This window comes from Haliaeetus albicilla, chromosome 3, assembly GCF_947461875.1.
Source record: "Haliaeetus albicilla chromosome 3, bHalAlb1.1, whole genome shotgun sequence".
NCBI lineage: Eukaryota > Metazoa > Chordata > Aves > Accipitriformes > Accipitridae > Haliaeetus > Haliaeetus albicilla.
In genome coordinates this window covers 42470294-42496574 of record NC_091485.1, presented here as the reverse complement: position 1 = coordinate 42496574, position 26281 = coordinate 42470294, and the positions used below count along the sequence as shown (strand labels likewise).

The following is a 26281-nucleotide window of genomic DNA, read 5'->3' as shown; positions in this document are numbered from 1 at the left end:
TTCAGGGGCACTGAGACTGGAGTGCTTATTTGCACTTGTTTGGGTTTGAAGTGTGCTGCTATCTGAGAAACTTTGTTTTATAGTTGAAACGAATTGGTTACAATTATTAATGAAAAGTCAGAGAGTCTTCATACAAAAAAATCAACATCTGTGTTAACACATGAAAATGGAGAGAGCACGCTTTAATAAGGATCCTGTAAGATAAGGAAGAAGGAAAACATAGTACTTTGTTGTGGTTTTGAGTGATTCTAGTTTTGTTACAATGGACCTAGCTTTTGGCCACACTTTTGGAATCCTGGGCTTTTTTACATTGCCATAAAATATGTACAAGTTATTTGTCATAAATGAGAAACCATTTCTGGTAGGTATATATTTTTCCAAGGACTAAATCTCCAGTGTGTTAGAAAAGCCTTTGAGGAAGGAGCACAGACTGACTAGACACAGAGTGAAGAGTATGAAGCAAATTCCCTCACCTGTGTAGAATATAATTAGAGACATTTTTGGAAATATTCTCTTAAGAGATTATAATTTTAACAGTGACTAGAACTAATTATCTGTGCTGAATTGCTTTTTCTGAGTCTGAGGTGGTGGTGGTGGTGGAATACTTATTTTCTGTAGAAATTGCTCATGTGGACAAGCTCTTATGTTTGTAGTTGTCACAGTGCTGTGACAGGACCTCCCAAACCCAAGAATGGCATTACCTCTCTTTCTTCATTCACTGCTAGTGAGAGACAGGTTTCAGGGTAGGGAGTATGGGTTGGGTTAGCTATTTTTATTACTGAAAATAGACACGTGGAGTTGATGATATGAATAAAGATACTGCTTTCTTTGAGGAATAATAGCTGTGCCTGTTCATAGGAAAATGTGCAATTTCTTCTTTATCTTTCTTTCGGTGCCTTTCAGACATACTCAGAAAAACAAACCCTGCCATTATATTTAGAATTTTCTGTGGGAAGGAAAAAAAAGGAAAACAATGTGGTGGTGACTGCTGCTTTTCTTTCCATGCCCGGAAAATGTTTGGCTGCTTCAGTGTTGGAGGAGACATTGTCCCTACCCTCTGTTACGCTTTTGGAAGAGAACTCCTTATTCTCTACAACAATTTCAATACTTGAGCTTTAAAAAGAGGCTAGAAGTACATTGTTCAGGTCCCTCACTCTTCTGCCATCTGACTTCTTCTTGTCCCCAAGAGCTGAGCTATGCCAGCAGGTTTCAGATGAGAGACCTCTCAATCCTTCTTCTTCTGTGCCACTTTCCTGTGGGACAGGAGTTGTCTCCCAGGCATGGCTTCCACTGGAGCTTTTGGTTCTCCTCAGGTTTAATCTTCTCAAGACTCAAACCAAGAAGAAAGCAGAGCTGGGCTGTTGGCCTGAAGTATATTAAAGCTTGTTGCAGAGCCGTGCAAATGTGGGTGAAGAGCTGTTTTGCACGTAGGAGCTGCTGTCACAGTTACTGACGGCCTTGCTGAGGAGCAGTCCATGTATTTAAATGTTAGGTCTTACTCTGTAAGAGAAGATATGTTTTATCCCTAACTACTGCTCTATATTATGTAAAATTGATGGTTAAATTTCATAAATTTTATTGTTTTCTTTTCATGACTTATTTCCAGGTATCACTGCCCAGTGCCTAAAATTTTCTATGTCCAGTTAACTGTTGGCAACAGTGAGTTTTTTGGTGAAGGAAAGACTCGTCAAGCTGCTAGACATAATGCTGCAATGAAGGCCCTTCAAGCTCTCCAGAATGAGCCTATTCCAGAAAAATTACCTCAGGTTTGTGTTTCAGAAAACTAATCTTCACGTTAAGATACCAAATCAAACAATTTAATTGCCAGTTTTTCAATGTTCAATTTTTAGTGTTTTTTCATGTTAGCCTCCATAATTAGAGAAGTAATACTAACAAATTGATAGTGTTATTTCTTTATAATAGCACACCTAAAATGGAACTAGACTTAAATAACAAAAATAAGTAAGCATTTTAAAGATGGGATTGTCAGCAGTCATTAAGTTAAAAATAAAGTAAAAATAAAATATTTGAGATTATACCAAAAGTGGAGAAAATGTCCATTTAATCAGTGGCTTCATGGAGAACAAATTATTCATCTTAAATGTGTGTTGTGCCATGAATGCAGTCTTTACAGCTGACATGACTTGTCCCCAATGTACCTAAGAACCTGACAGAGCTCACTGACAGCAGATGATCACTTGTCTGATGGTTCTAGGCTTTTAGCCAGTTAGTAGCTTTTTAAATAGCTAGCTTTCTCACTGCTATGTTTGTAAGTGGTGTATATTGCTATTTGAAAATGTTGTGTTATATTTTAAAAAATATTTAACAGAAAAATTATTCTCAGAATAATCTTTGCAAATTGAAAGGACGAATATAATAAAATTGCCCAGTCAAATAAGCCAAAATAAATGCATGAGGAGACAATCCTTTTATTTTGTACACTCTTTCTGATGATGCCTGTTGAACTCCTGTGCACAGTACAAAACATTACTAATATTACCTTCAGTGTCTTGTGTGGTAGTTTTGACCTGCTTTTTAAGAATGGAAATAATTTTCTGTATTAAAAAAAAATCTTTGTTCTTTCTGCCTCACCCTGTGTCTACGTCCTCCTCTTGATCCAAAGACAGTTTGACTCACCCTTCTGTTTTGCTATGTTATTTTTCTAGATCAGGAAATTCTCTTCAAAATCACTTACTATAGTTAATATTGATTTTTTTTTAAAAACAGTAAAACTATTAAAGAAGAATATGTAAAGTCAGGAGGAATCCCTCTTTCCTTTCTCATTATTAATTCCCTTCCTTTCTCTGGCTTCCAGTCAAATGTATTAGTTGATAATGAATCCTTAGCACAAACCATATATTACTAAAACATATTTTTAGCTCAGCATATTCTTAGTTTTTGAAAATTATGTTTAATATTATCAAAAGAATCTTTGAATTCAAGATATCCTTTAATCAGAATGGAAATTAAACCACTAAGTGCATAGGGTGATAAGTAGTAGCCTAAAGTAAATAATAGATATAAGTAACATCAATATGTACCTGGTTTATATACTGAGTTTTCATAGCCCATGTACATATGTAATTTACCTAGCAAAAGTAATAAAATCTTTATAAACATTCTTGCCTAACTGGGTCTATTTAGTGTCTATTTACATCAGTGTTTGTTAGGATGTGCAGGCTTTTAGAAGATGTGGTCATGGCAAATTGAGTTTCCTAAATTCTTGTAGCATGCTGTAGCCTTGCCTCTCTCATGAGCTAATGAAGTAATTTCATTCTTCTCTTCACCACCATAAGTTACATATGTAAACTGAATCAAATCTACAGTTAGCTATGACAAAAATGGGAAGACTTGTCAGGAGACAATACTGTAGAGTAGCTGAGACATTTGCATAGTACTTGCAAGATCTGTGGGAGCACTGTGAGTTTCTGGTGCAGCAGCTGAAGATCACTTGGGATACTGTAGGATCTCAATAGCAGGTGTCTGTGGGTAGGAGACTAAATCGAGTCCTTAGTCAGGAAAACATCTGTGGCTTGGTTATGCTGAGGGTAAGGGGAGCTTGTTGTAAGCTAGTCATGAAGAAACATCTCTGTCACTTCATGGGTTAGAGTTGTAGATGACTGGAGAAGGCTGGAGATAACACTGTGCCTAGGTCATGATGGAGTACCAAGAACTGCATCGTGTGGAGCTGAGTGTAGCTCTCCAGAGAACTGGAGGTTGGTTGAAGTAGAGTTTAAGGGCTTCATGGTGCTAAGGTTGAGGCTCCTCCCTGCTGCTGGTCATGTGAAGTGCACGCAGGGCTGCTACGCAGTGGTGGGATGCGCCGTCACCATGGGACATTGTCCAGCTCAGTAAAACTCTCCTTCCTTCAGCAGAACTGAGCTGCTTGGGTCAGCCATGGAAGATGATTGATTCACCATTCCTCAAACATCATGCGTGGATCAGAGCCAGGACACGTTAGAGTCTGGCTGGCCTCAATTACATGACTTGATTGAGCTTCTTTCTTCCCCAATCACTGCCACTGTGCTTCCAAGAAGAGCAGAGAGGGGAGCAAGGACAGACCTGCTGGTACTGATCTAGCCCTGCATCCCATTAGTAACTCAGTGAATTTCACTGGAAGGGGATCCATGGAATATAGCACAGTAAATACATGGGCTTACCTTTTCGCCTTCATAACCATGTTTGCTTAATGCAGCCTTCTATATTTTCTTCTTTCATTTCAAGATACCCCTTTTTTCCTTTTTTTAAAAAACTTAGTTAAGGATAAAATCTTTTTTCCATATTAAACCACTGAGGAGTATTGCCATCTTAATACTTCATTGTGCAAATGTGTAGAAGAGCGTAAGGTGGGCAGAAACAAGAAGCAATCAGCAAACAGGGCAGAGTTAGAGGTGAATATGAGCCTGCTTTCATAAAAGAGCTATTGTGTGTCTGCCAAAGCACCTCTGCTGTCTCATAGATGTGAGGCTAAGAAAGGCCTTACAATTAAAGTGTCAGTTGTGGAATGAGGATCAAATTTAAATCCAAAGTACTTGAGACACTCCTGAACATATTTTATTTTCTTTAGGGAAGTCATATGACTAAGGCTTGAAACTTTATTGCTCAGTACTAAGGTCTAAGCCTTAAAGACTATGATCCTCCCTATTCTCCACTCACAGTTAGGCTCTTGACTGTGTTTGGTGGAAAAATATGCAAGGAGTTAAATTGTAAGGGCAGAAGGGACAATCGGGGGTTTTCTGGACCAATGTGTTTTTATTAATCATGAAATTTTAAACAGTAATTTCTACATTAGACTCTACATATCTGGTTAAGCTAGAGTATAGCTAGAAAACCTAAACATTCTTGACTTAAAGGCTTGGTGACAGTCCAATGGGCTTTATGTTTTATGTAAATTATGCCAGTGATTGATTATTCTCCATTTCAAAGATAATTTGCAAGATATTTCTTCTAAATTCACTTAGCTTCATTTTCTATCTAACTAGTATTTTCTTATATTTGCTAATCAAAAATCTCTATCCCATATATTTTTACAGATTCTGCTTAGGTAATTTTGAATCTTTTTATAGAACTTGTTGTTTCCATAGTGTCTCTGTAAAGTTGGTTTTTTTCTAATCAGTAGTTCATCCTTGTGGCTTTTATTGTCAGCTTTTCAGATTATCAGTGTCCTTTATAAAACACAAACTTAGTTGAATACAGTACTGAGTAAGATTCTCACTAAGTTTTTTTACAGAATAGTAGTACCGCACTCTTTGTTTGATACTCTTTATATCCCAACCATATATTTTTATTTTTAAATATTGTCCTTTTAACTCTGTTCAGTTGATCTTTCTCAGTGAACCTAATCAATGTTTTGCCTGTCCTATAATGACCTACATTCTTGATTTCAGTGGTACTTTACATTTCATTATATGAAATGAGCTCTAAGTCCTACATAATTTCATTCTAACTACCCTTGCTGCTGCTTGGCACTGCATGCTTTTTTTCCAGCAGGTTCTATAAACTTTATAAATTTTTGTTTTGTATTTAGCACTAGATAAATGTCAGGGATGTAAATTGCTTTTTCAGACTCAAAATTTTACAAACATTTAATGAGACAAAAAGTGCTCCAAGTCTGCATGCTGTAGCTGACTGCTGGATTTTTGGTCCTGTGTTATCTTAAACATTAATATAGTATGAGTTAACAAATTGTAGATAAAAGATTGATACATTTCATTGTGAATGTGAAGAACCTAATGCTTTTTCAATGTTATTTTATAACTTCTATATCTGCATTTCGTAGCTATGTTAGTGGCTGAAGATTTATATCAGACTTTGTTATGTAAGATGGGAACTCTGCAGGAATCCACCTAATTCAGCCCAAGTTTCTTCACTGTTTACCTCCACTAATAAAAAATTAGGAGCCTGGCCAAGGTTACATGGTTGTTGAGAGATCCCAGTTTGAAACATTCAGAGCTTTGCAGTTTGAAAGTACCTGAAAGTGAAACCTCCGAGAACTAAGGAAGATGTGGCCTGGGGGACAAACACCAAAAGGTAGCAGTTGTAAAAGGCGATAACTCTTTGACTGATCCCCATGCTGGTGGTCGTCTGAGAAAAATAAGACTTACCTAAAGTATAAAGCAAAGCTGAATGTTAGGCAGGATAACATTTGCATGTGCCTTTTGTTTTTTTATCTCTTAGCCTCTCTGTTTGCTATGTTCCTATGGATAAATAAATACTGTTCTGTGTTGAGCAAGCTGTTCTCTGTCACTACCTTTTCACACTGGTCATAACTCCCAGAGGGAAGTCGATGGAGGGGCCATTAACCAGCTGGACCTGCTGAGGACACCTGTAACCTGTGACCCAGTCAAAGTGTGGGGGTGATTCACTGAATTTCTTCTGAGAGAAGTACAGTCTTCTGTACTTTCCAAGAAGTACAGAAAACTTCTTCCTTGCTTGGAAGGGGTACCCACAGAGAGACTGAGAAACAGGTCAAAGGATCTGTTTGATCCTCTTGTTTGACACAAGAAGTGTGTATTCAGATGATTATTATCCATGTCATTAATAAGACTAAAATCCATCAAAGTTATTTTGCCATCCATCATTAATTTATAAATTAATGTGTATGTGTTCCTTTATTATGAAGCATAAGTGCATTATATATGGCTTCACAATCAGTGGGTGTCTGATAATGGGGTGCTGAGACGGATGTACAAATGCTGATTTACAGCGTGACAGGAGAACTCAAGTGTCTTTGAGAAATCGAGGGAGAAGTATATTATTTTTTTATCTTCTAAAAATTGTAATATGATTATGCATTCTTCATTTTCAGAATGGAGAAACAGGAAAAGAATCAGAAGAAGATAAAGATGCAAACAAGTCTGAGATCAGTGTAGTGTTTGAAATTGCTTTGAAGCGCAATATACCTGTCAGTTTTGAGGTATGTGTTACATATTTGTTTGCTAAGAAAGTATTAAAAACCCCTGCCACTAAAACTCAATGCAGTTAAAAATATTAATACATTATGAATGTGACATTCAAATTCATGGAAATTATAACAAAAAATATTGGTAGTATATCAGAGTCTAAGACACTGAGTTTTTACTATTAAACTAGATGCTTTTTCAGAAGTATTAGAGACCTAATATTCGGTTGCAAACAAGTGGATGGCAGAAAGACAGTTCAAGAATCTTCTGTATGGTGCTGTTGCATTAGAATAAGTAGCAACACTCAATCTGATCTGAAATAATCTTCAAAACAGTCAGTCAAAGTCTTTGCTTTAACTGTCGGCATTCATACACTATAAAAGTTCCCATTGAGACATTTTGCATCCGTTGTGCTGTTTTCAGAAAGTCATGAGTATCTTTTTATCTTCCACGCTGTTTGACTCCTTATCTATCTCTACTTAAGCCTTCATGATTTATTTTCCTCATTTCATGCAATTTTATCTATGAACCTGCTTCTGCCACCTTTGTTTACCTTAAGTAATAAAGAGTATTTGGAATAGCTCCAATGCTATCAATGAACTAACTACGGGAGAATGACTGATAGTAACAGGAAAATTTTTCCGATGAGAAAGTTCTTATACAAACTGGTTGTAAAAATCTAATGTTGTTGTGGTAGGAACCACCAGACTTTCAAGCTGGTGGTTTTTTTTTTCTTTTTTTCTTTTTTTTTTTTTAAATGGAGAAAATGCTAGTGTAAGTGGCTCTTTAAAGTTTTCTTTTTCTGCTTTTTGTTTTGCATTTAAACTGAGTATATATGAAGGAGGTGGGTAGTGCCTATACTGGTGATGGTTATTTTCTCCAGTGCTTTTTCCTTTTGAAGTATAGGCACATGTTTGCATGCAGAAAAAAAAATTATACTGTGGCACGCCTTACAGCGTGCTGTATGCAGGTTTACCGACATGTTCGGCCCATATCTGTGAATTGGCCAATGTCAAATGAGCTATCTGGACCTTCTTAGAAATCTGAGAAATCTCTCAGAAGGCAGGTAAGAGAGCCAAAGGCAAAGAATACTGGTTTTGACTAAGGAATTCCTCAGTATAACAAATGTGTATGTGCTTCATACATGTGATCTGTGTAATATAAACTAATTAGAAAGTTAAGAGAATGTGAAATCTCAAGGTTAAAACTGGGGTGTCCAGGGTTGTTGGTGTATCACTTGGCAACTACATGGAAAGAACATAACTCTTATATAAGATCAGACATAATGGAAACACATGCCCGTGTTTCAAAAAGGAAGCTTATAATTAACGTTTCAGTTTTCACCCATCATTTTCTACCTTAAGTATTTAAAATTATTTGGAATAGTTCCATACAAATCAATACACTAAAATACAAGGAGATAAATGGTCACAGGTCACAGAATAGCTTGGAGGTTGGAAAGAAAAGAGGGAGGGATAGTGCTTTGAATGTCTTCTTAACTCCATTCCTGTGTTTCAGCTTATTTAAGGGAGAGCATTTGGTAAGGAGAGAATGAAGGCAGAGATACTTAGTACAGGAAAAGTCTGATGTGTCACTTGCCAAAGAATGTTAACAACATTGAAAAAAGACAGTTTCTTGCTCTCCTGACAGGTTTTGTGTTATTTCCTGCCTTTAAATCTAAGTATAGGTGACATTCTTAAATAGAGTTTTGATTGAACTTGGTACTGGCTTATATTTCAATAAAAATGCTAAGCAATTATGGGTGATCCCCAGGATCTAATGTTTCTAATAGGATTTTATTTGCAAATGGTTTTGTGTTATTCCAGGCAGGCATCAAAGCTTTCTCTAGCTTTTTTTGTGTGCGATAGCTATAAAATGATCTGCCTTTTCTCCATCTGACGAAGCTTTAGCCAATGTTCCAACAGTGCTATGTTATGCAACAAAGTAATGGTCATAAAGCTATGTAAAGTTCTATGTAAATGTGTCCTTAGAAGTGCACAAGGGGTGGCAAATAGGAAGAGCACGCAGAACCCTGTGGGTTTCTTCCGTCTATCCTGTTTTTGAGTAATATGGCTAGTTCTAATTGCCTAGGAACTTTAGGACAAGTTTTAAGGAATTTCTATCTATTAAATTGTTAACTAAAATAAAAGCATTCTGTTCTAACAAAGAACAAGCTTTATTCCATACTTATCACTGGTGCATCCTTAGCTAACCTTTATTCATCAACTTTTAAGTCAAAATTCAACTCCTCTAGGGCGTTTGTGGGACTCTCAATGAACAATTTTTAAGGAGGGATACAAACGGATTGCTGTAGGAATTGTTAGAATAGCTGTAAAATGGTCATTTTGCTGCTTATTCCCTCCTTGACAGTAGGCTAAAATCTTGCTTTTTTTCAGTTCTTTTGCAACTTGTGTGTTTTTTATTTCCAACTTGTCAGTAAGCAGTTGGGTGAGCTTAGAAGACATAACTGAGGTCGACAGCTTCAGGTTGTAGAACATGTTGGGGTATTTCAGATTGTCATTCTATCAGTATTTTTCTTTGGATTGGAGTGTTCTTTCTTTAGAATAGCAAATACAATAATATTTTTTTTCATTCTCAGTATCAGGAGCGAGGCAATAGAGTGCCTGAACAGGCAAATTTTCTGCCTCTCCATCCCTTTCCAGTGTTCTGCTGGGAAAAAGAGTGCAGTTTCTAAGTCCCAGTCTTATCTCAGTAAGACAGAGATTCTGTATTTGGAACTAGGAACAGACCAAATTGCTGACTCTGGGAGACTGAGCAAGTTCTCAGCAGGAAGTTTCACACCCGTCTGGCTCTTGCTCTCCTGGGGATTAAGGCTTTCAGATTGGATGATTGACATGCTGACTAGCTCTCATTCGGGTTTGGCATGATGCTCACCCTTCCCCACTCCAGTTTTAATAAAACATCCAGACTTTTTTTTCTTTTTTTTAAGCTGGGAAAATCTGGTATGTGTGCCCACACAAGCACATGGAAATATATTGGTATTTTAAAACTTCTAAATAATCATGGATGTAGGTGACATGTTTTTCTTGACCTGCTTTTTGTCTCCTCTTTTTTTTTTTTTTTTTTAAATATCCATTTAATCTTGTCATAATATTTTGGATTTTTTACCTGGAGCCTCATTAATAATTGAAGCAGCGTTGCTCTTTCGTTATAATCATACTGCTGTTTTTCATTTGTCAGCATGATTCATTAAGTTGAGCCAAATTCACTCTTGATGTAACTTGACCTTAGATGTGTTTTGGCCCCATGTGTTTTCTCTTGCTGGAGTTATTCTTTAAATCAGTGAAACAGAAAAAGAAAAGTGTATTGAACTGTCACCTTTAATCAAATTCTCAGCTTTAAATTAGGCATGATTTGGTCCACGGGTCGTATCTTTCAACTGAGGAAATAGTTTAATGTACTAATGCATATAGTGTTCTTGGATAGCAAAGGCTGAATTTCTTTTCAGTGTTTTCTGTCCCTAGGCTTATAGCACAACTGTTTGAAATCATGTGGAGTAAAAAAGATCTAAAATCTGGGGTTAACCAAAAATGTTGTTAGGTAAATATTCTTTTTGCTAAATTACCAAATTTGGATGTTTAGCTTGATCCAGATCCCATCTGAATCCTATGGGGTTCATTCCATTGACAACACAGACTTTTTTTCATTTACACACTAACAAAGAAACAGTTTTAAACATTTTCCAGGCAATTATTTACCTTGTGTCACATACTTAAAAGTTTAAAAGATGAAAAACACACCAGAATACATTAGTTTTATATTAAGAAATATATTATCTTGTATATGAAAATATAATCTGGTTTTATATTAACATTCTTTTTCATATATGTATATATAAATTTGTGTGCATTTATATATATATGAGAAAACTTATATAAAACTAATATTTTAGGAACTCAGCAATTATATTTCTTAAGCAAGTTATTTTCTCCTTTTTCATCTGGTCAGTATAGTTATTCTTGTATATTTTATTAATACATTATATTGCATGTAAGTAGAAACACCTATATAATGGTATTAGTAAGACCACAAAAAGATTAAGGACCTTAGTGAAGCTAATTTAGCCATGTTTTACAGCCAACATGTTGTAATACTTGGATAGCAATGTACAGGGATGGATTAAGATATGACTTTAAAGCAGAGTGGGAAACACTGCAGTGCGATGAAGGTGTTCAGCATCGATACGAAGCCCAACTGTACCTGAGAGCAGGAGATCTCAGCACTGGACTTGTTCCAGCTCTGGTGTAGGCTGTGCAGCTTCCCATGGCTCAGCATGGGTCAGTGCCTCGAAAGCATCACTGCCTTCTCACGTGGTGAAGCGCTAGTGGGCAACGTTCAAGTGAGGCAATCTTGAAAACACTTCTGAAATTATTACCTGGAATCTTAGAGTGGGAACACTCCTGGACTACAACAGAAAAAGTCTATGCTGGCACAGATGTTGTCTTATTCTGGGAAAATGCGGACAAAGCTGTCTGTTAATTTTCATTTTGTGTCTTTTTATTGATATATGCTGTGATAATTGTATTTACTGGGTGAAGTTGCCACAAAAGAGAGCTTAAAAAAGAAATACAAGCCTAAGGAGACCTCATTACAGTGTAACAGCAAAACTAAATAATGCAAGGGACATGACCTTGATAAAAAGAACTTTAATACAAAACATGTTGTAATAATATTAAGGTTGAAGGTTTCAGCCCATTAAAAATATAGTTATTACACCAAGAAGGCCCTAGCACCTTTACCTCAGTTCCCTTGCATTCAGGCATTACACTTCTTCAACAAATGGTTTGATGTAATTGCACCTACTGAAAAAATATATATTTGTATTGATTTTGAAGATAATACAAAGAGATGCCTGTCAGATGCTCTAATGTCTCCTTATACAAATTACGTGTAACAAAGATTAAATTAGGTAGCTGCTTCCGCCCATCAAACAAAATAACTGAACCTTTTCGCAAATGAGGCCTCTAATCCCTGATAGACATTGTCCAGACCAGTAAATGGTGCATACATGAAGAGATGGCTATCTTAGCACTTGCAGTGCTGTGATTTGTTGGTGAATGTATCCTAACAGTATAGCCTCCTAAAAGGAGGTATGTGTGTGTGGAAAAATGAAGACAGAAAAAGAGCTAAAGGAAGGTACGGTGCTCAGAACTTCATTTTTCTTCATTTTTTTCCATATTATTGTAACTTTTAATAGTGGAGAAGTACTTCAAATGGGTTTTCTTATTGTCATACTGAATATATTTGGAAGGGAATGAATAAATGAAACTTTTCAGAACTTACTGGCTTTTGTGTGAGTTATGGTGGCTCTTCTGATAATTCCTTTTGGTACTGTTGGGAGGGACAGCTGAGAGTCATGGAGGCAGGACTATGGCAGCCTTTCAAATGTACAGGATATCACTCTTGAGTTGTGTATGCTGGCAAGGTAAGAGTTGAGAGCAGGCATGCTGCCTGCAGCTAGGACAGTGTAAAAATACGGATTTAAGACTGAAGTTTGGGACCATGTGTGAACATCCTATGTTTTAATGATAATAAAAAAAAATTACGAACGGGTTGAAATGATGCCATATAAATAGAGTTTTGAATACGTTTTATGTGAAGAAATAGCCAAAGCCTGGTGCACCTTCATGAATTGAGTTTCTTTAGTACGTGAAGCACCTTGCAAGGATAAAAACAGCAGCCTTGGTTTAAATATGCATTATTGGTGTGTATTGTGTTATTGTATAAATCTTTTTGAAGATATAGGCCTACTGTATTTTATGTGAAACACTGAATATGGTGGTTAGATTTGCTTTATCTCATTAGCCTTAATTTTCTGCCCTCAAACCTGGTACTGTCATTAATACTTGTCAAGATTTTATGAAATCCCATCTAATGCCTTTGATTAGCAGGAAAACTGCATTAGTAGTAAGTACATTGCAGAGATACAAACATTAAGTTATATTCTTGTAGGGTGATTTGACTCAATGTTACTTTCACTTAAAAGGTGATTAAAGAGAGTGGACCTCCTCACATGAAGAGTTTTGTTACACGCGTTACAGTAGGAGAATTCACTGCAGAAGGAGAAGGCAACAGTAAGAAACTCTCAAAGAAACGTGCTGCAATGGCTGTCCTACAAGAACTTAAGAAACTTCCTCCTCTTCCTGTGATTGAAAAGCCAAAACTTTACTTTAAAAAACGTCCAAAAACAATACTCAAGGTATGTGTCCTTTGATAGAATTAAAGATGTTTGTTCAGAAAGTAACAGTTACTCAGATTTAAAATCAGTAAAGGCTTATTTGTAATTTTCTGTCAATATTGTTACTTGTTTGCCTGTGCTAATATGCCTGTGCTTTTTTAAATTCTGAGAATGCTGTGAAATTCAAAACATAATGGCTTGTAAGGTGCTCAGCTTAAGAACCGAGCTCACACCACTGAAGTCTTCAGGGGTTTGGTTCAAGTCTAGTGGAGGATCAAACCCTCCAAGCAGCTCTGTACAGCCATGTGAATTTTTAGCATCATCTCTGGGAGGCCCTCCTAGCATATGTGGTGGTTCTCTCCCTGGTCTTTCCTCCCTCCCCAGTTTGAAGAGGGAGAGAGATACATGAAAGAGTAGACATATGGGGAAATGGTGCACAGTCCAGCTTCCTCCCCTTATGGAGCTAGATTTGGGAGTTTTGTGGCTTCAGCTTCAATTTTTTTGAAAGATTTGAAAGAAGGCCAAGAGTATGTTGACATCTCAGCCTAGTGTGTCACTTGTCAAATGCCAAAGGACAGTACTTTTTTTATTTCATGTGCCTGTGTTAACGTTAGCATGTGTTTGATAATGCTCTTTAGCTCTCAAAAAGAAATGCAAAATTGACTGGAGACCAGCCCATGGACGACTTGCAGACTTTGAACCATCCCTCCATTAAGACATGCCCTGTCTCAGAGGATATTAATCTGCTTCTTGCTACACTGATGAGGCTTCCTTTAGAGGCTCTGGATTCTTGTGAGCTCCAGCTTCTTAAATGGTGTTTTTAGTCTTGGTGGCAGTAGATTCATTGCTACTTCTATAATTCAGTTGGTCTACAGTGATTAGTCCTAGTTTGTCTACTCATCCTAAATTCATACAAAACCAAAGGGTCACCTGGAGTAATTAGTCTTTGAAATGATCTAACAAAAGCAGTGACATAGTGTCCATATATTTATGAAGCATCACTACCTAGTCTCAGCACTGAACAACTAATCACACTAACTTGTGTCGTGGTTTAACCCCAGCCGGCAGCTAAGCACCATACAACCGCTCACTCACTCCCCCCACGTCAGGATCGGGGAGAGAACCAGAAGGGTAAAAGTGAGAAAACTTGTGGGCTGAGATAAAGACAGTTTAATAGGTAAAGCAAAAGCCACGCATGCAAGCAAAGCAAAACAAGGAATTCATTCACCACTTCCCATGGGCAGGCAGGTGTTCAGCCAGCTCCAGGGAAGCAGGGCTCCATCACCCATAACAGTGACTTGGGAAGACAAACGCCATCACTCCGAACATCCCCCCTTCCTCCTTCTTCCCCCATCTGTATATGCCGAGCATGACATCATATGGTCTGGAATATCCCTGTGGTCCGTTGGGGTCAGCTGTCCCAGCTGTGTCCCCTCCCAACTTCTTGTGCCCCCCCAGCCTCCTCGCTGGTAGGGTGGGGTGAGGAGCAGAAAAGGCCTTGCCGCTGTGTAAGGGCTGCTCAGCAGTAATGAAAACATCCCTGTGTTATCAACACTGTTTCCAGCACAAATCCAAAACACAGCCCCATACTAGCTACTGTGAAGAAAATTAACTTTACCCCAGCCAAAACCAGCACAACTTGTCATCTGTTCAGTGCAGAAGGTGAGGCTTTGGAGGTAGCCAAAATCATTTTATTTTAGGAAGTATTATTTTGTGAGGAAGTAGTTAAACTCTTTGTACATGATTTTCTATGGTCTGGCATGTTGGATAGTCATTTAGGTATATGTAAGGGCACATTAATAGCCTTTCATACTCATTTTTGGTTGGTGTAAATAATGGTGGAGAGTTGCTCACTTTCTGGTGTTACAGAGTCACTTCTGCTCCATACTCTGCAGGTCAGGAACCTCGAGACTAGCATTCCAGGAAAAAACAGGAAACCTTCATGTCTAAAACCTGTGCTTCAGAATATAGTTTTAGGACCTGAATTTCATCTCCTTTTCTGTATTTGCCTCTTGTTAGTTTAAAAAAAACCCAAACAAATTTTCAGTTTTTCTGAATTATGTTATGTCCACAGCGTGCATTGTGTTAGGCTGGGCAGCATTATACCAGTATGGCTTGAACTTAGTCCTCATTGAGTGTTACATTGATAGATTGTAAAAATAAGTAAAGCAGTACTTACTTTACTAAAAGTATGACGATTAGAAATCTGTATATTCAGTACACTGAGTGCAGAGTTCTGTAGGAGCGGCCAACAGAAAATCCATTTAAAATGAGCAAATAATTTGGAGAATGCAAATCTGGGTTTGGAAAATGTACAAAGGACTTACTTCATCATCTTCCTCTTTTCATTTGCCTTCAACACAGAATGAGTGATTTAAAAAAAACACCTAATTTAATTAGATACCTGTCTCCTACTGAAATTCTGGGGATCTAATTCTCAAAAACTTGTAGGAAAAAATGAGCATAACAAGTTATTTAAAGGAAATCCATCAGCATTAATGCAGCTTTAAAGCTGCAAGATCTGAAAAGGCTATTGGCTCTGGCTGTCTCATTTTGGAAAGTTTTTCTCAAGAAAGATGCTAAGGGTATAATAATGTAAATATCTCTTCTATTACCATATACCATTTACCATTACAATCTTAAATTGAATTATCCAAAGTTGGCCATGTTAGAAAGAGATGTTAATAGTAAAATAACCTGGATGTGTAGAAGGTTTTTATTTTTCGAATATCCAAACTTCTGAAATGCTTTCAGTGTGCCCATTTCGTTTAATTTAACCTGCACATGTTTGAGCACCAAAAAAAGTGACAACAATAACTTATTTTTATTTGTATATATGTTTATGAGGCTATATCTTATGGCCTGTACTTTATTTAGCCTGCTCTACATTTTGTCTCTGCCTGGCTTCTTGCCCACAAAACTGCTCTTGTGCATGACATTGTCTTAATTCTTTCATCTAAATCTTCTCTAACAACTTCAGAAGTTACGCTATGTAGGATTCACTGCACAGCTTTCTTAATACAATATCCCCTTCTGGTCTTTGCCTTCAGTTGCTGATCATCTCTTTAGCTTCTGGACCACTCGTTTGTTCTTATTTGAGGAGCTCAAACAAGCATGAATGCTGATCTTCTCTTATCCTGCAAATGGCTTCATGAAAAAGAAATAGCTCAATAACATAAAAACAAGTCTACATTCAAATGCCATTTACATTTGCAAGTTCATTCTTTGTGTTATGGTATATCAATCAGTTAATATGACTTCAGATGAATTTGGGGGGGGTCTTAATTTCTTCTCCTTAAGACCTACAAACAAGTATTTTCATAGCTATTCGCTTTGAGAGAGCATTTGCCATGTGAGTAATAACATATTAAAAGGATATCAGAACTAGATAGTTTGTAAGGACTGTAATTTTTCACCTGTCTGTGTAATCTTGGACAGATCAGTCTCTCAGTCCTTTTGTTTTCCCCCCATCAGATCAATTCCCCCACCAATCGTACATTTTGACATGTTATTGTGAGGATTATTGTCTGTTAAGCATTTTCAGTACTTTGTGGGTGGCTCACGATATGCAACATTTCTAGCCGTTGGAGATACTCCTCTCTAGCTTCACTACATAAAAGTATTTTGACGGCGAATTCCTATCACGTGCAGAGTAAACCTTCTGCACCTTTATTTGCATTGCAGGATGGAAGGCAGGAGTGCTGAGAAGGAAGGCAGGAAGGCTGAGAGAGGCAGCTTCCTTGTTATGTGGCAAATCTTTTTTGTCCCCATGTAAATCCCATCTCTTCTTAGCCTACTGCATGTTCCAGCATTGTAACAACCTCTTTAAAGGGGTTAGGGGGAAGGGTCATAGAAATAGGGCAATGAGATATAATTGACTGATGAATCTGCTAATTTTCATCCATCCCCATAGGACCTCCATAGGTAGATGAGGGTATTAGTAGCTTACAGATGCTAGGTGTGTACGCTACCTGCAACAGTGGCAGACAATAGGTGTATATTTTTTGTCACAGTTTTGAGCTTGAGGATTCTTATCTTCTATCTCATGATCAGAAGATGGGAAGAAATTTACTTCCTATTCTCTCAAAAGGAGTGTTAAAGAAGAGGTAGCCCTAGTAAATGATTTATTGAAGCAGCATAATAGTTGTATGGATATATGCTGAAATAATGGGTCTTTCTTTTAAACCTGTTTAGACTGGACCAGAATATGGTCAAGGAATGAATCCCATCAGTCGTCTGGCTCAGATCCAACAGGCCAAAAAGGAGAAGGAGCCAGAGTATGTTCTTCTTTCGGAGAGAGGAATGCCTCGCCGTCGAGAGTTTGTTATGCAGGTATCATCTTCTGTCACATTCGAGAGAATGCCCTTGCTATGTTATGTTCAAACTCAAGCAAAATGGTGGCATAATATGAAGCCAATCCCTCTGTGTTTAGCTCTTTGCTTTACGGTCAGTTATACAAGAATAGTATGAAATACACTATCAGAAAGCCTGTTTGAACTTCCTTCTTTCTCTTGGTGAAACAAATGGCAATTAGGTTATGTGCCTTCTAGATGCTTTTCTTGTAGTGGTTTTGCATTTTTGATACTCTTCTTATTTTTATTTCACCTGATGGTTTCTGTCCTTATCCTTGATGGTTCTTGACTTATTTACTTTTACTTGTCTTTCAAAAAGACTTTTTTTTGCTATTGTTGATCAGAGGATTGCAATACAAACAAGTGTTCTGAAATATGGATATAAGTATCTCCATATTACCAAGCATTTCGGTTTAAAAAAATAGTGTTGTAAATCTTTTCAGATTTTGAGTTTCTTTGTGGCTTCGTTCATATCTGAAATACCACCAAAAAAGCCTTCCATCATGTGTTTTAGCCTGTCCAGTTAAAGGCTCTGGACCTAATACAGAAACAGTAGTCATTAATGTCTCTTTAATTTTTAAATTAAGAACATTTACTAAGATTTGATATAACCATGATATTTTGTTAGATAGCACAACAGCAGATTGAGAAAGACAGGAACAGGGAAGAATTCTTTTCTCTTGTGTTTTCACTCAGGGGTAATTTTGTGCTGGAACAATTCAGAACAGCATACCTCAACATGTTTTGACTTGTTATCTATAAACCACACCAAAATGTCACTTCTGATCACAAGCAGAATTTAAGACATTCCAGCACCTCCTTCTCCAGAAAATCAGTTATGTTTTCACTTAAATCTTTAAGTGCCTCCTTCATGTCTATCAAGATAGGCTAGCGCTCTTAATTTACTTGGACCTCAGTGGTCTTTCTTGATGATTTATTATTTTTCTCTCTGAAGCAAAAGAAGATACTGGGTTCCTTTTGTTGCAGAATCTGATTTATGAATATAAACTTGGATTTCCAACTTTTTATGCTACCTAAAAGTATTTGAAGAAGAGTGATCCTATCACAGACAATCCCTTTTCCCATGCTCAGACCCCTGTGGGAGTGTCTGCAATTGGAGATGGTTGTGTGCAGCATCAGAAGGGGACTGTGTAACGCAATGCAGTATTAGAAAGATGGGCTGAGAATTTGGTTTTCCATTGGAGGAGTCTCAATAATGGCAAAATCTTTGGTTTGAATAAAAAAAGAACCTTAAAAACAGTGAATACATAGAAGATTCCCTTATCTAAGAAAACTTGTGAAAGAAAGAGTCAAAGAAATTCCCTAGAACAGTTGCTTTGTTATGAATACTTTTAAACACTGTAGCTCCATTTTTCTCCTTTTTTAATATTTTCATGCTGAAATGATACTGCTGTTTCTCCCGCCTTCAGGAAGTCTGAGTGGATTCATTATGACATGCAAAAAGTCTTATCAGAATAAAAAGCCTTTGTATAAACTACTTAAACAATGTTTTCATTTAATTTAATTGAATGTGGAAGTAAAATATCCAGAGATAATATGTTCATTTTTATCTGTCACACAAAGAGCAAGTTTAGATGTGATGAAATGGATCCAATTACTTGTCCTGACTACTAGATAAACAGAAGAAAACCTCTGATGACATTAGCTGGTGTTCTGTTCCCAAAGTTAATTTCAGAAAGCTCTTTCTCTTTGTAGTCAGACCTTTAATCCTTGATAGAGGTTATAATAATAGCTAAACCAGTTTTACAGGTCTGAGAAATAGCAGTGCATTGATTTATTGTGAGCTATGTTATAAATTATCATTTTGTCTTGTCCCAGTAAAGTCCCTCAATTTTGTTGCATATAAACTTGTAGCAGATTGGCTATTTTCTAATTGTGATTGTGGAACTCCATAGAAGATAAGGTTTATATTTCAAGATTATTAATATTTCTGGTTTAGGTAGCTGAATCTTTTTGTTTAATTATAGATATACTTTGAAGGGATATTCACAATCATTATTATTTATTTACATCCTCTTCTTTGTATTTAGAATTAATAGGTATTTAAGTAAAGAAAAATTAAAACTTTTAGGAAAAAATATATGTGACAATTTGAGGAGAGTGAATAATTATTGAATAACATAAATTACCAAATGACATTTATTATTTATTTAACAATTAGATGCCTGTTTTTACAATTTTTTTAAAGCTCCTTCCAGACTGTTTCAGGTCTTTGACCTCTAAGGTTTTTTTTATTCAGATCACCTTGGCTATTTTGTTATTTTTATTTTATTTTTGTTTCCTTTTTTTAACACACTTTTGAATTATACACTCTTTTAAGAGAAAATTTGGCAAATAAAATAGCTTAATGGACAGAGTGAAAGATACCTACCAAAGAGCTATGAGTATTGCATAGGTGATAGCAGTGACAGTGCTAATATCACAAACCAGACACATACAGCTTCAGAAAGAAGCTTTAAGAAAGCTACCAAAGCCGAGGAATAAGTTAGAGCCTCACTCTTTGTGGATAACCATTGTCCATAATTTGTCTTTATTTTGAGGTTTTAATTTCTCCTAGTTTTATGAAAGGCATCTTGCTTGTCAGAAACCCTTTGTGCAGTACAGACCATAGGTCCAACAAGGAGCCTTCTTTCCAAAGGCTGTTTTGATAAAAGCTTGCCAGGTATAAGTGCAGAAGAAGAAAGCAGCCCCAGCCCCCATGTTCCTTGCAGTGCGACAAAGTGGGAGGAATGCGAACATGGTTTTCATCTTTCTTTAGAAACCAGTCTCATTTAAATCTCTGGATCATTGTTTGTCTCTCCATTGTTCTGGATACTGTCCCGATGAAGCTGGGGAGGTGCTGCAGGCAATGTTCCTACAAGAAAGAGGAAGTACAGATCCTGTAGCACTTCCCGCGTTGAGAAAGAGGGGGGGAGATGTTCAGCAGAGAGAATGGGGTTGACACAGATGCTGGTGGAAGAGGGAGACGGCTGTGTGTGCACTGAGATACAGAAAAATTTAGCTCTTTGGTACAAGTTTGGGGATCTTCTGAAAAATCCGAACAAGCTCCTATGTGTGAAGCAGTATTATAGTCCCCTTTTGCACTATTCTTACTTTTTCAGGACTGCATCTTCATCAAAAGAGCTGACAGTTGTTGGTAGGTCAGCAAGATTATTACATGGTGATATTAAGCAGTCTTGCATTTATTGTGATTGTGATCAATGTTTTGTTTTTAAGGTAAAAGTAGGCAATGAGATTACTACTGGAACAGGCCCAAACAAGAAAATAGCTAAAAGAAATGCAGCAGAAGCAATGTTGCTACAGCTGGGTTACAAAGCCTCTACTCCTCTTCAAGACCAGCCAGAAAAGGTGAGAACCAATTGTTATGATGGCCACATTTTACTCTTCTCTAGATTTTTAGCTGTATCAGCTAATCGCTTAGTAAGAATGGAAGCTTAAACTTGTGCATCCCATATTTTAGGGGGTTGCGTGTCAGAGATCAGCCTTCGTTTAGCCACAGCTCTAGAGCTACACTTAGTAGTAGTTGCAGCCTCTCCTCCTGCAAGAGTAATTAAGAACAGAAATGTAGTTCCATATAATAGCATGTGTGCAAAAGTGTACATATGAAGTGTGCGCCTATTTCTACTTAAAAATCAGGGTGAACGTGCCTCTTGCTTTTATTCTATTTTGGGCATCCATGAGAGCACTGAGAAGAATGATGTTGGTAATTTTCATACATGAAGTAGCCATGGTAGTCAATGTTTGTCTTCCCATTGCATGTGCACTAAAAGCATTCCAGAAAAATAATGGCCTTTTCAGGTTTGGTGACTGAGAAAGAAAATGTGTGTCTTTTTTTTTTTTTGTGGAGAAGGAATTACATTTTAAATTCATACGTGTTGCAGGTATGTATTTCCATGTTAGTGATGTGCAACTTAGCACTCCTCTCCTGTCTTGAGTTTATTGATGGGAGGTTTTGTAACCAAAATTGGGTGTTAAGGTTTTTACTTTTGTATCCTGAAAGGACATTTGGTAAGGTATTTGGCTAAGCTGTGGACTCTGAACAGCTTCTTTCATATGCAGAGTCACTGCATGTATATATTTTGATCATGGCTTAAATGTTTGCTTTGGCTGCACCAGCTAGCTAAGGTCAACAGAATGTTCTGCTAGGCTTTTCTAGGGACCACATGATAAATCTGAATATAGTATATGTCTCTCTATATATCTTCTGAAACACCCTTTCTCTTCTGTTAAAAAAAAATAATTACATATCTAAGAAGATACTCTGTTCTATACATTCTGTATTTCTAGCCAGGAAAAGATAAATGCCATACTGGTTACTTGGCTCCATCTCCTTCTGTTTCCCTCTCCTTTGAGTGGAGCAGCTCTGTGTATGCTATTCACACTGACCTTCACTACGTTCTTCACTATGTTTCTTAGTCATATACAAGTGTGCAATACTCTAAACAGAGTACTTGGAAGCTAGATGGTGTTCCTAGTGAGAACACACTGTGCAGTCATAGCCATTTTTAAAAAGGCTTATGAGAGAGTCAAATGATAATTCTTTTTCACCAGGATGCTGAGAATTTTCTGCTGTAGAAGATACTTTCTACCAATTTCAACTTTTTCTTCACTGCCAATTTGGCCAAAGGGCTTTTTGAGAAACAAAGCAAAACAGAGAAGTCAACTTTTTTTTTCTAATAAGAAAACATAGGTTTTCATTCTTGGATTTCAAATTGGCTGAACTATTTTTACTCAGTAATTTTCAGAGATAAAGCCTGAAAAAATTCAACCCACAACATAGTTGCTTTGGAGAGCTCTACACAGTGGAAATTTGTGGTTACATTGAAATCCTTAAAAAAAATTGAGTGGCTAAAAAGGCGCACTGCTGCTTTGTTTCCCTACATTTATTAAATTATTGCTTACAAGTGTATTGTCTTTAAAAAAACAGGTTTAATTACATACTTGCAGATGTAGGTATCTTTGAATTGATAGAATAGCATACAATGGCCTAATATTATTCTGAACACAATGAGCAAACATGATACTGTATGCAAAAGATGTGAACTACTCAAATTTTATGTAGCGGCAGTATTCAAGATCATAGAACAAATTTTTATAGCTTTGTTGGGGTTAAGGACATAAAATATCTAGAACATCTGGCTTTATCTTCTGTATACAGCAGACTGAACGTATTTGCAGATACACAAGTTAGTTTGTGTAGATGAAAGCATTTGAATTCTCAAACTAAACTGTGCTGGAGAAGAGGGAAAATAGCCCTTATATCTCTACCAATTTGAGCATTGTGAAATGCCTTCCATATAAATTGCATAGTAAAGATGTACCATGAGAAGACACTTGTATCTCTCTTTGAATCAAAATGGGCCCCAATGTAGATTAGCTGATATATCAGGTTGGCATCTAAATGTACAATTTTCACTTGTGTTGTTTTTGATGCTTTTAAAAAAGGCAACTTCTCTTTCTCCTGCCCCCGTTCCCCGAGTCCTTTCATCCCCTTCCTCCTACCTTAAAAAGAGTGCAAAACCAAATTCAGTGTTTTTTCCTTAACCCCGGTGCATAAAATGTGCCTATATTCATTGTTTTAATGAAGACCTAAGAGTGTTACAAGAGCCATGCATGGTGTTGATGGCAGCACAGGTAAACAGGTAATCCAGGTAATGTAAAAAAAGGCTCTGCTCTTTTCTGAGCTAATCCTGTTCCTGGAAAAAATCAGTCATGGTTGTGCAGAGCCCTGAGGAGAGCAATTTGAAAGTGCCCTGGGAGACTTTTTGCAGCTATCAGAATTTTAGCTCTATGGATGAGAAAGGAGAGTTGTAATGTCTTCATTTTTTCATGTTTCCATCTTTTCGTTTCTTCTTGCCACTTTCATTCTCTTAGAGAGAAGAAAACCAGAGTAGATTGCATTCACGTGAGACAGCAGCACTAAGGATTACTTACTGATAGATGAGTTCTCGTTAAATTCTCCATCATGATCAAGTTAATAAACAGTAAAAAAAGAGGAATGAGAGTTGGAAATGTTCTTCTCATACTCTAGCAGCATGCTTGTGCTGATTTTCCTATCATGTTATGTATCTGCAGTATGGATTCATGGCAAAACCATGCTGTTGTAACAGACAGTAGTAAATTGTCATGGCATATAGACTACTCTGCTGTGAGGTTTTCTGTCTGTGTGCAAAATCCCAGTGAAATCTGAAAAGGATCATTTGTTTCACATCCATAGAGCTGGTTGTCAATGGCTCCTAGTTCATGAGGAAGCTTGGCCATGTTTATCCACATTTACATGTAAATCTAGAACACTGCCATCTTATTTACTGTGTAGACTTCAGTAATGGCCTCATTTTGAACTTCTGTGTTAATTGCTCCCCTTTTCTGTGTCAGACTAATACCTAGTGTTAAAAATAATAAAATTAATTTGAAGACAATTAGCTTCCTTGAAAAAGTCAATATATTAAAATAATGGAAAATTGCAATCTTTTTTTGCTTCCATTTCAGTAACTAAATGGATTCCTAGCAAGTAAATATTTTAAAATTACACCCAAAGTACTTTGTAGTGTTTACGCATTCTTTCATAGGCAGATATTAGGATCTTCTTGGTTTAGAATGTAATTTCTCTGGTGTCTGTGTATGTTTTCAGTGGAGAGCTGCTTAAAACATTTGATTTTAAGTCTGATTTGGTAACATACTGAGTTGAGCCTAATCCTTGGGGAAACATTTATATTTCAGTGTTAGGCAATAGTTGTTAATGTTTATTCATGAAGGGTACATTCCTCGAATAACCTATTTTAGACAAAAATTAGGATGTGTTAGCAAAGTTTTGTGAGCAGATGTGGCAATCCCAAGTCATCCTCTTTAGAATCTTTCAACTAAATTTATAAACATGAATGTTCTGTTTAAGGAGTAGTTTGCTCTTTACTTATTTGTCTTTTTCTACCTGTTTCAGCTTGGAGAAAACAAGAGTTGGAACGGCCAGAATGTTGGGTTTCCTGAGCCAACAAGTAACAGTAAGTATTGCTTTCTAATTTTATATTTATACTAACTTCTCTTTGTCTTGGTAGGATTTGGATTTTTCGAGACAATTGAAATGCTGTTTGTAAATATTTTAGGGGTTTTATTGCAATTAGATGAATTAACTCCTGAGTGTCCTCTGTGTGAGTGTAGGTATGAACGAATGCAGGAACAAGGAGATTTTAATTTACTCATTGAATTATTGAATCCTTCAGGTTGTAAGGGATTTTAGGAGGTCATCTAAACTGCCTGCTCGGAGCAGGGTCAGGACAGAGTTCAGACAAGGTTGCTTATGTCTTTTTTCCAGTTCTCCAAGGATGGAGATTCCATAGCTTCTCTGGGCAGCCTGTTCCAATGCTTAATTATCCTCACATTGAATTTTTTTCCTTTTATTGAAGTCAGAACATCTCCTGTTTGTTTTTGAATATCATCTCCTGTTCTTCTGCCACATTCCTCAGTAATGTGCCTGGCTCCATCTTTTTGGCAACCTCTTCTTAGGTATTGGAAGGCTGCTATTGGGTGCCCCAAAGCATACCACTGTCCTCTAAGCCTGATCATGCGAACAGATTTTCATCAAATAGTAATTCATCTACCTAGACTCTAACATCACAGCTTGGATACAAGGATGCTGTGGGAGACATGATGTCAAAAGCCTTGCTAAAGCCAAGGTAAATGACATCCACTGCTCTCCCGTCATTCATAAATCCAGTCATTTTATCATAAAAGGCAATCAGGTTGTTGAAGCTGTCTTTTATCCTTGGTAAATTCATGCTTATTGTTCCATATGGCTTTTTTCTGCTTTGTGTGTTTCACCTTTATGTGCCCACAAATGGCTTTAAGAGGACTTACTGCATGATTTTCCCAGGGACTAAAGTGAGGCTGACCAGTGTGCCTTTTTTGATGATGATGATGATGCCTTTCTCCAGGCATTGGACACCTCTCCTCATCTCTGACTTTTTGAAGATAGTAGAGAATGGCCTCACAATGACATAAGCCAGTTGACTTAGATATATCTCAATTGGTCCAATGGACTTGTAGGGGCTGAAAATTTCACAAGAGATCCCCAACTGTGATCAGGTTCCATTACTGGTAGTTTGTCTCTTCCTTGAGCTGTGTCTGTAGACACAAAGGCCTGAGAGACCTTGTTGATGAAGACCAACTTCAGTTTCACTGCAACAGGTAATGAATAGGACAGACATTTGTGACTTTACAACTACATTTTTGCTGTTTAGAGTGGTAAAGATAATATAAATAGTACTTCCTTCACATTTCCATGAGCTTTGGATTCTTCTCTAGAACTGTGTTGAGTTTTGAACTTAAGAGTCCCAAACATTATCTCCCTCAACTAAGGATTGTACTAGAGACGGACATGCACATGAGCTACCTTCTATTTTTTGCCTATATATGTCTGAAGGACATGGTCTTAAAAGCAGGTTTTAAGAGGGTTCAGTAGTGTTCCAGTACATATGTGGTCTTCCCAGCCACTAGACCTGGGGAATAATTTGTGCTTCAACTTACACAGAAGTCTGCTAGCATTTACTGTGATCTTGGATTCAGCATGTGCCATTCTGTTTCCCTGAAAGGAGGGATACTACAGGATCTAAGACTTCTAATTAATTGCTTCCTTCCAGCCCTATCATCAGTCCTCATCAATACTCCTAGATGATTTCTGTTTGCCAAAATCTCTAAGGACATGGCCTGTGAAATATCTTCAATGTTAACATATTGGAGTTTGGGACAGCACATAAGACCTCTAGCTTTTCTCTCCTATCTTTGCAGTGTCTTGTAGCAAAGATATTTATAGA

At 37.1% G+C, this 26281-nt stretch overlaps 2 protein-coding genes across 6 annotated transcripts in view; both read left to right on the top strand.

Annotated features, from left to right (window-relative positions):
* Positions 1-26281, top strand: part of RPL7 (ribosomal protein L7) — a 197424-nt gene that overhangs the window by 565 nt on the left and 170578 nt on the right. The window lies entirely within an intron of this gene.
* STAU2 (staufen double-stranded RNA binding protein 2) overlaps positions 1-26281 on the top strand; it is a 156329-nt gene that overhangs the window by 35624 nt on the left and 94424 nt on the right. For all 4 annotated transcript variants that reach the window (XR_011324046.1, XM_069779523.1, XM_069779521.1 and 1 more), the window contains 6 exons: positions 1607-1766; positions 6809-6916; positions 12910-13122; positions 17296-17433; positions 20691-20822; positions 24412-24472. Coding sequence is in view for 3 of the 4 variants with exons in the window: in XM_069779523.1 (XP_069635624.1) it covers positions 1607-1766; positions 6809-6916; positions 12910-13122; positions 17296-17433; positions 20691-20822; positions 24412-24472 (812 nt within the window). In the remaining variant the exon portion in view is untranslated. The remainder of the gene's footprint in view (positions 1-1606; positions 1767-6808; positions 6917-12909; positions 13123-17295; positions 17434-20690; positions 20823-24411; positions 24473-26281) is intronic.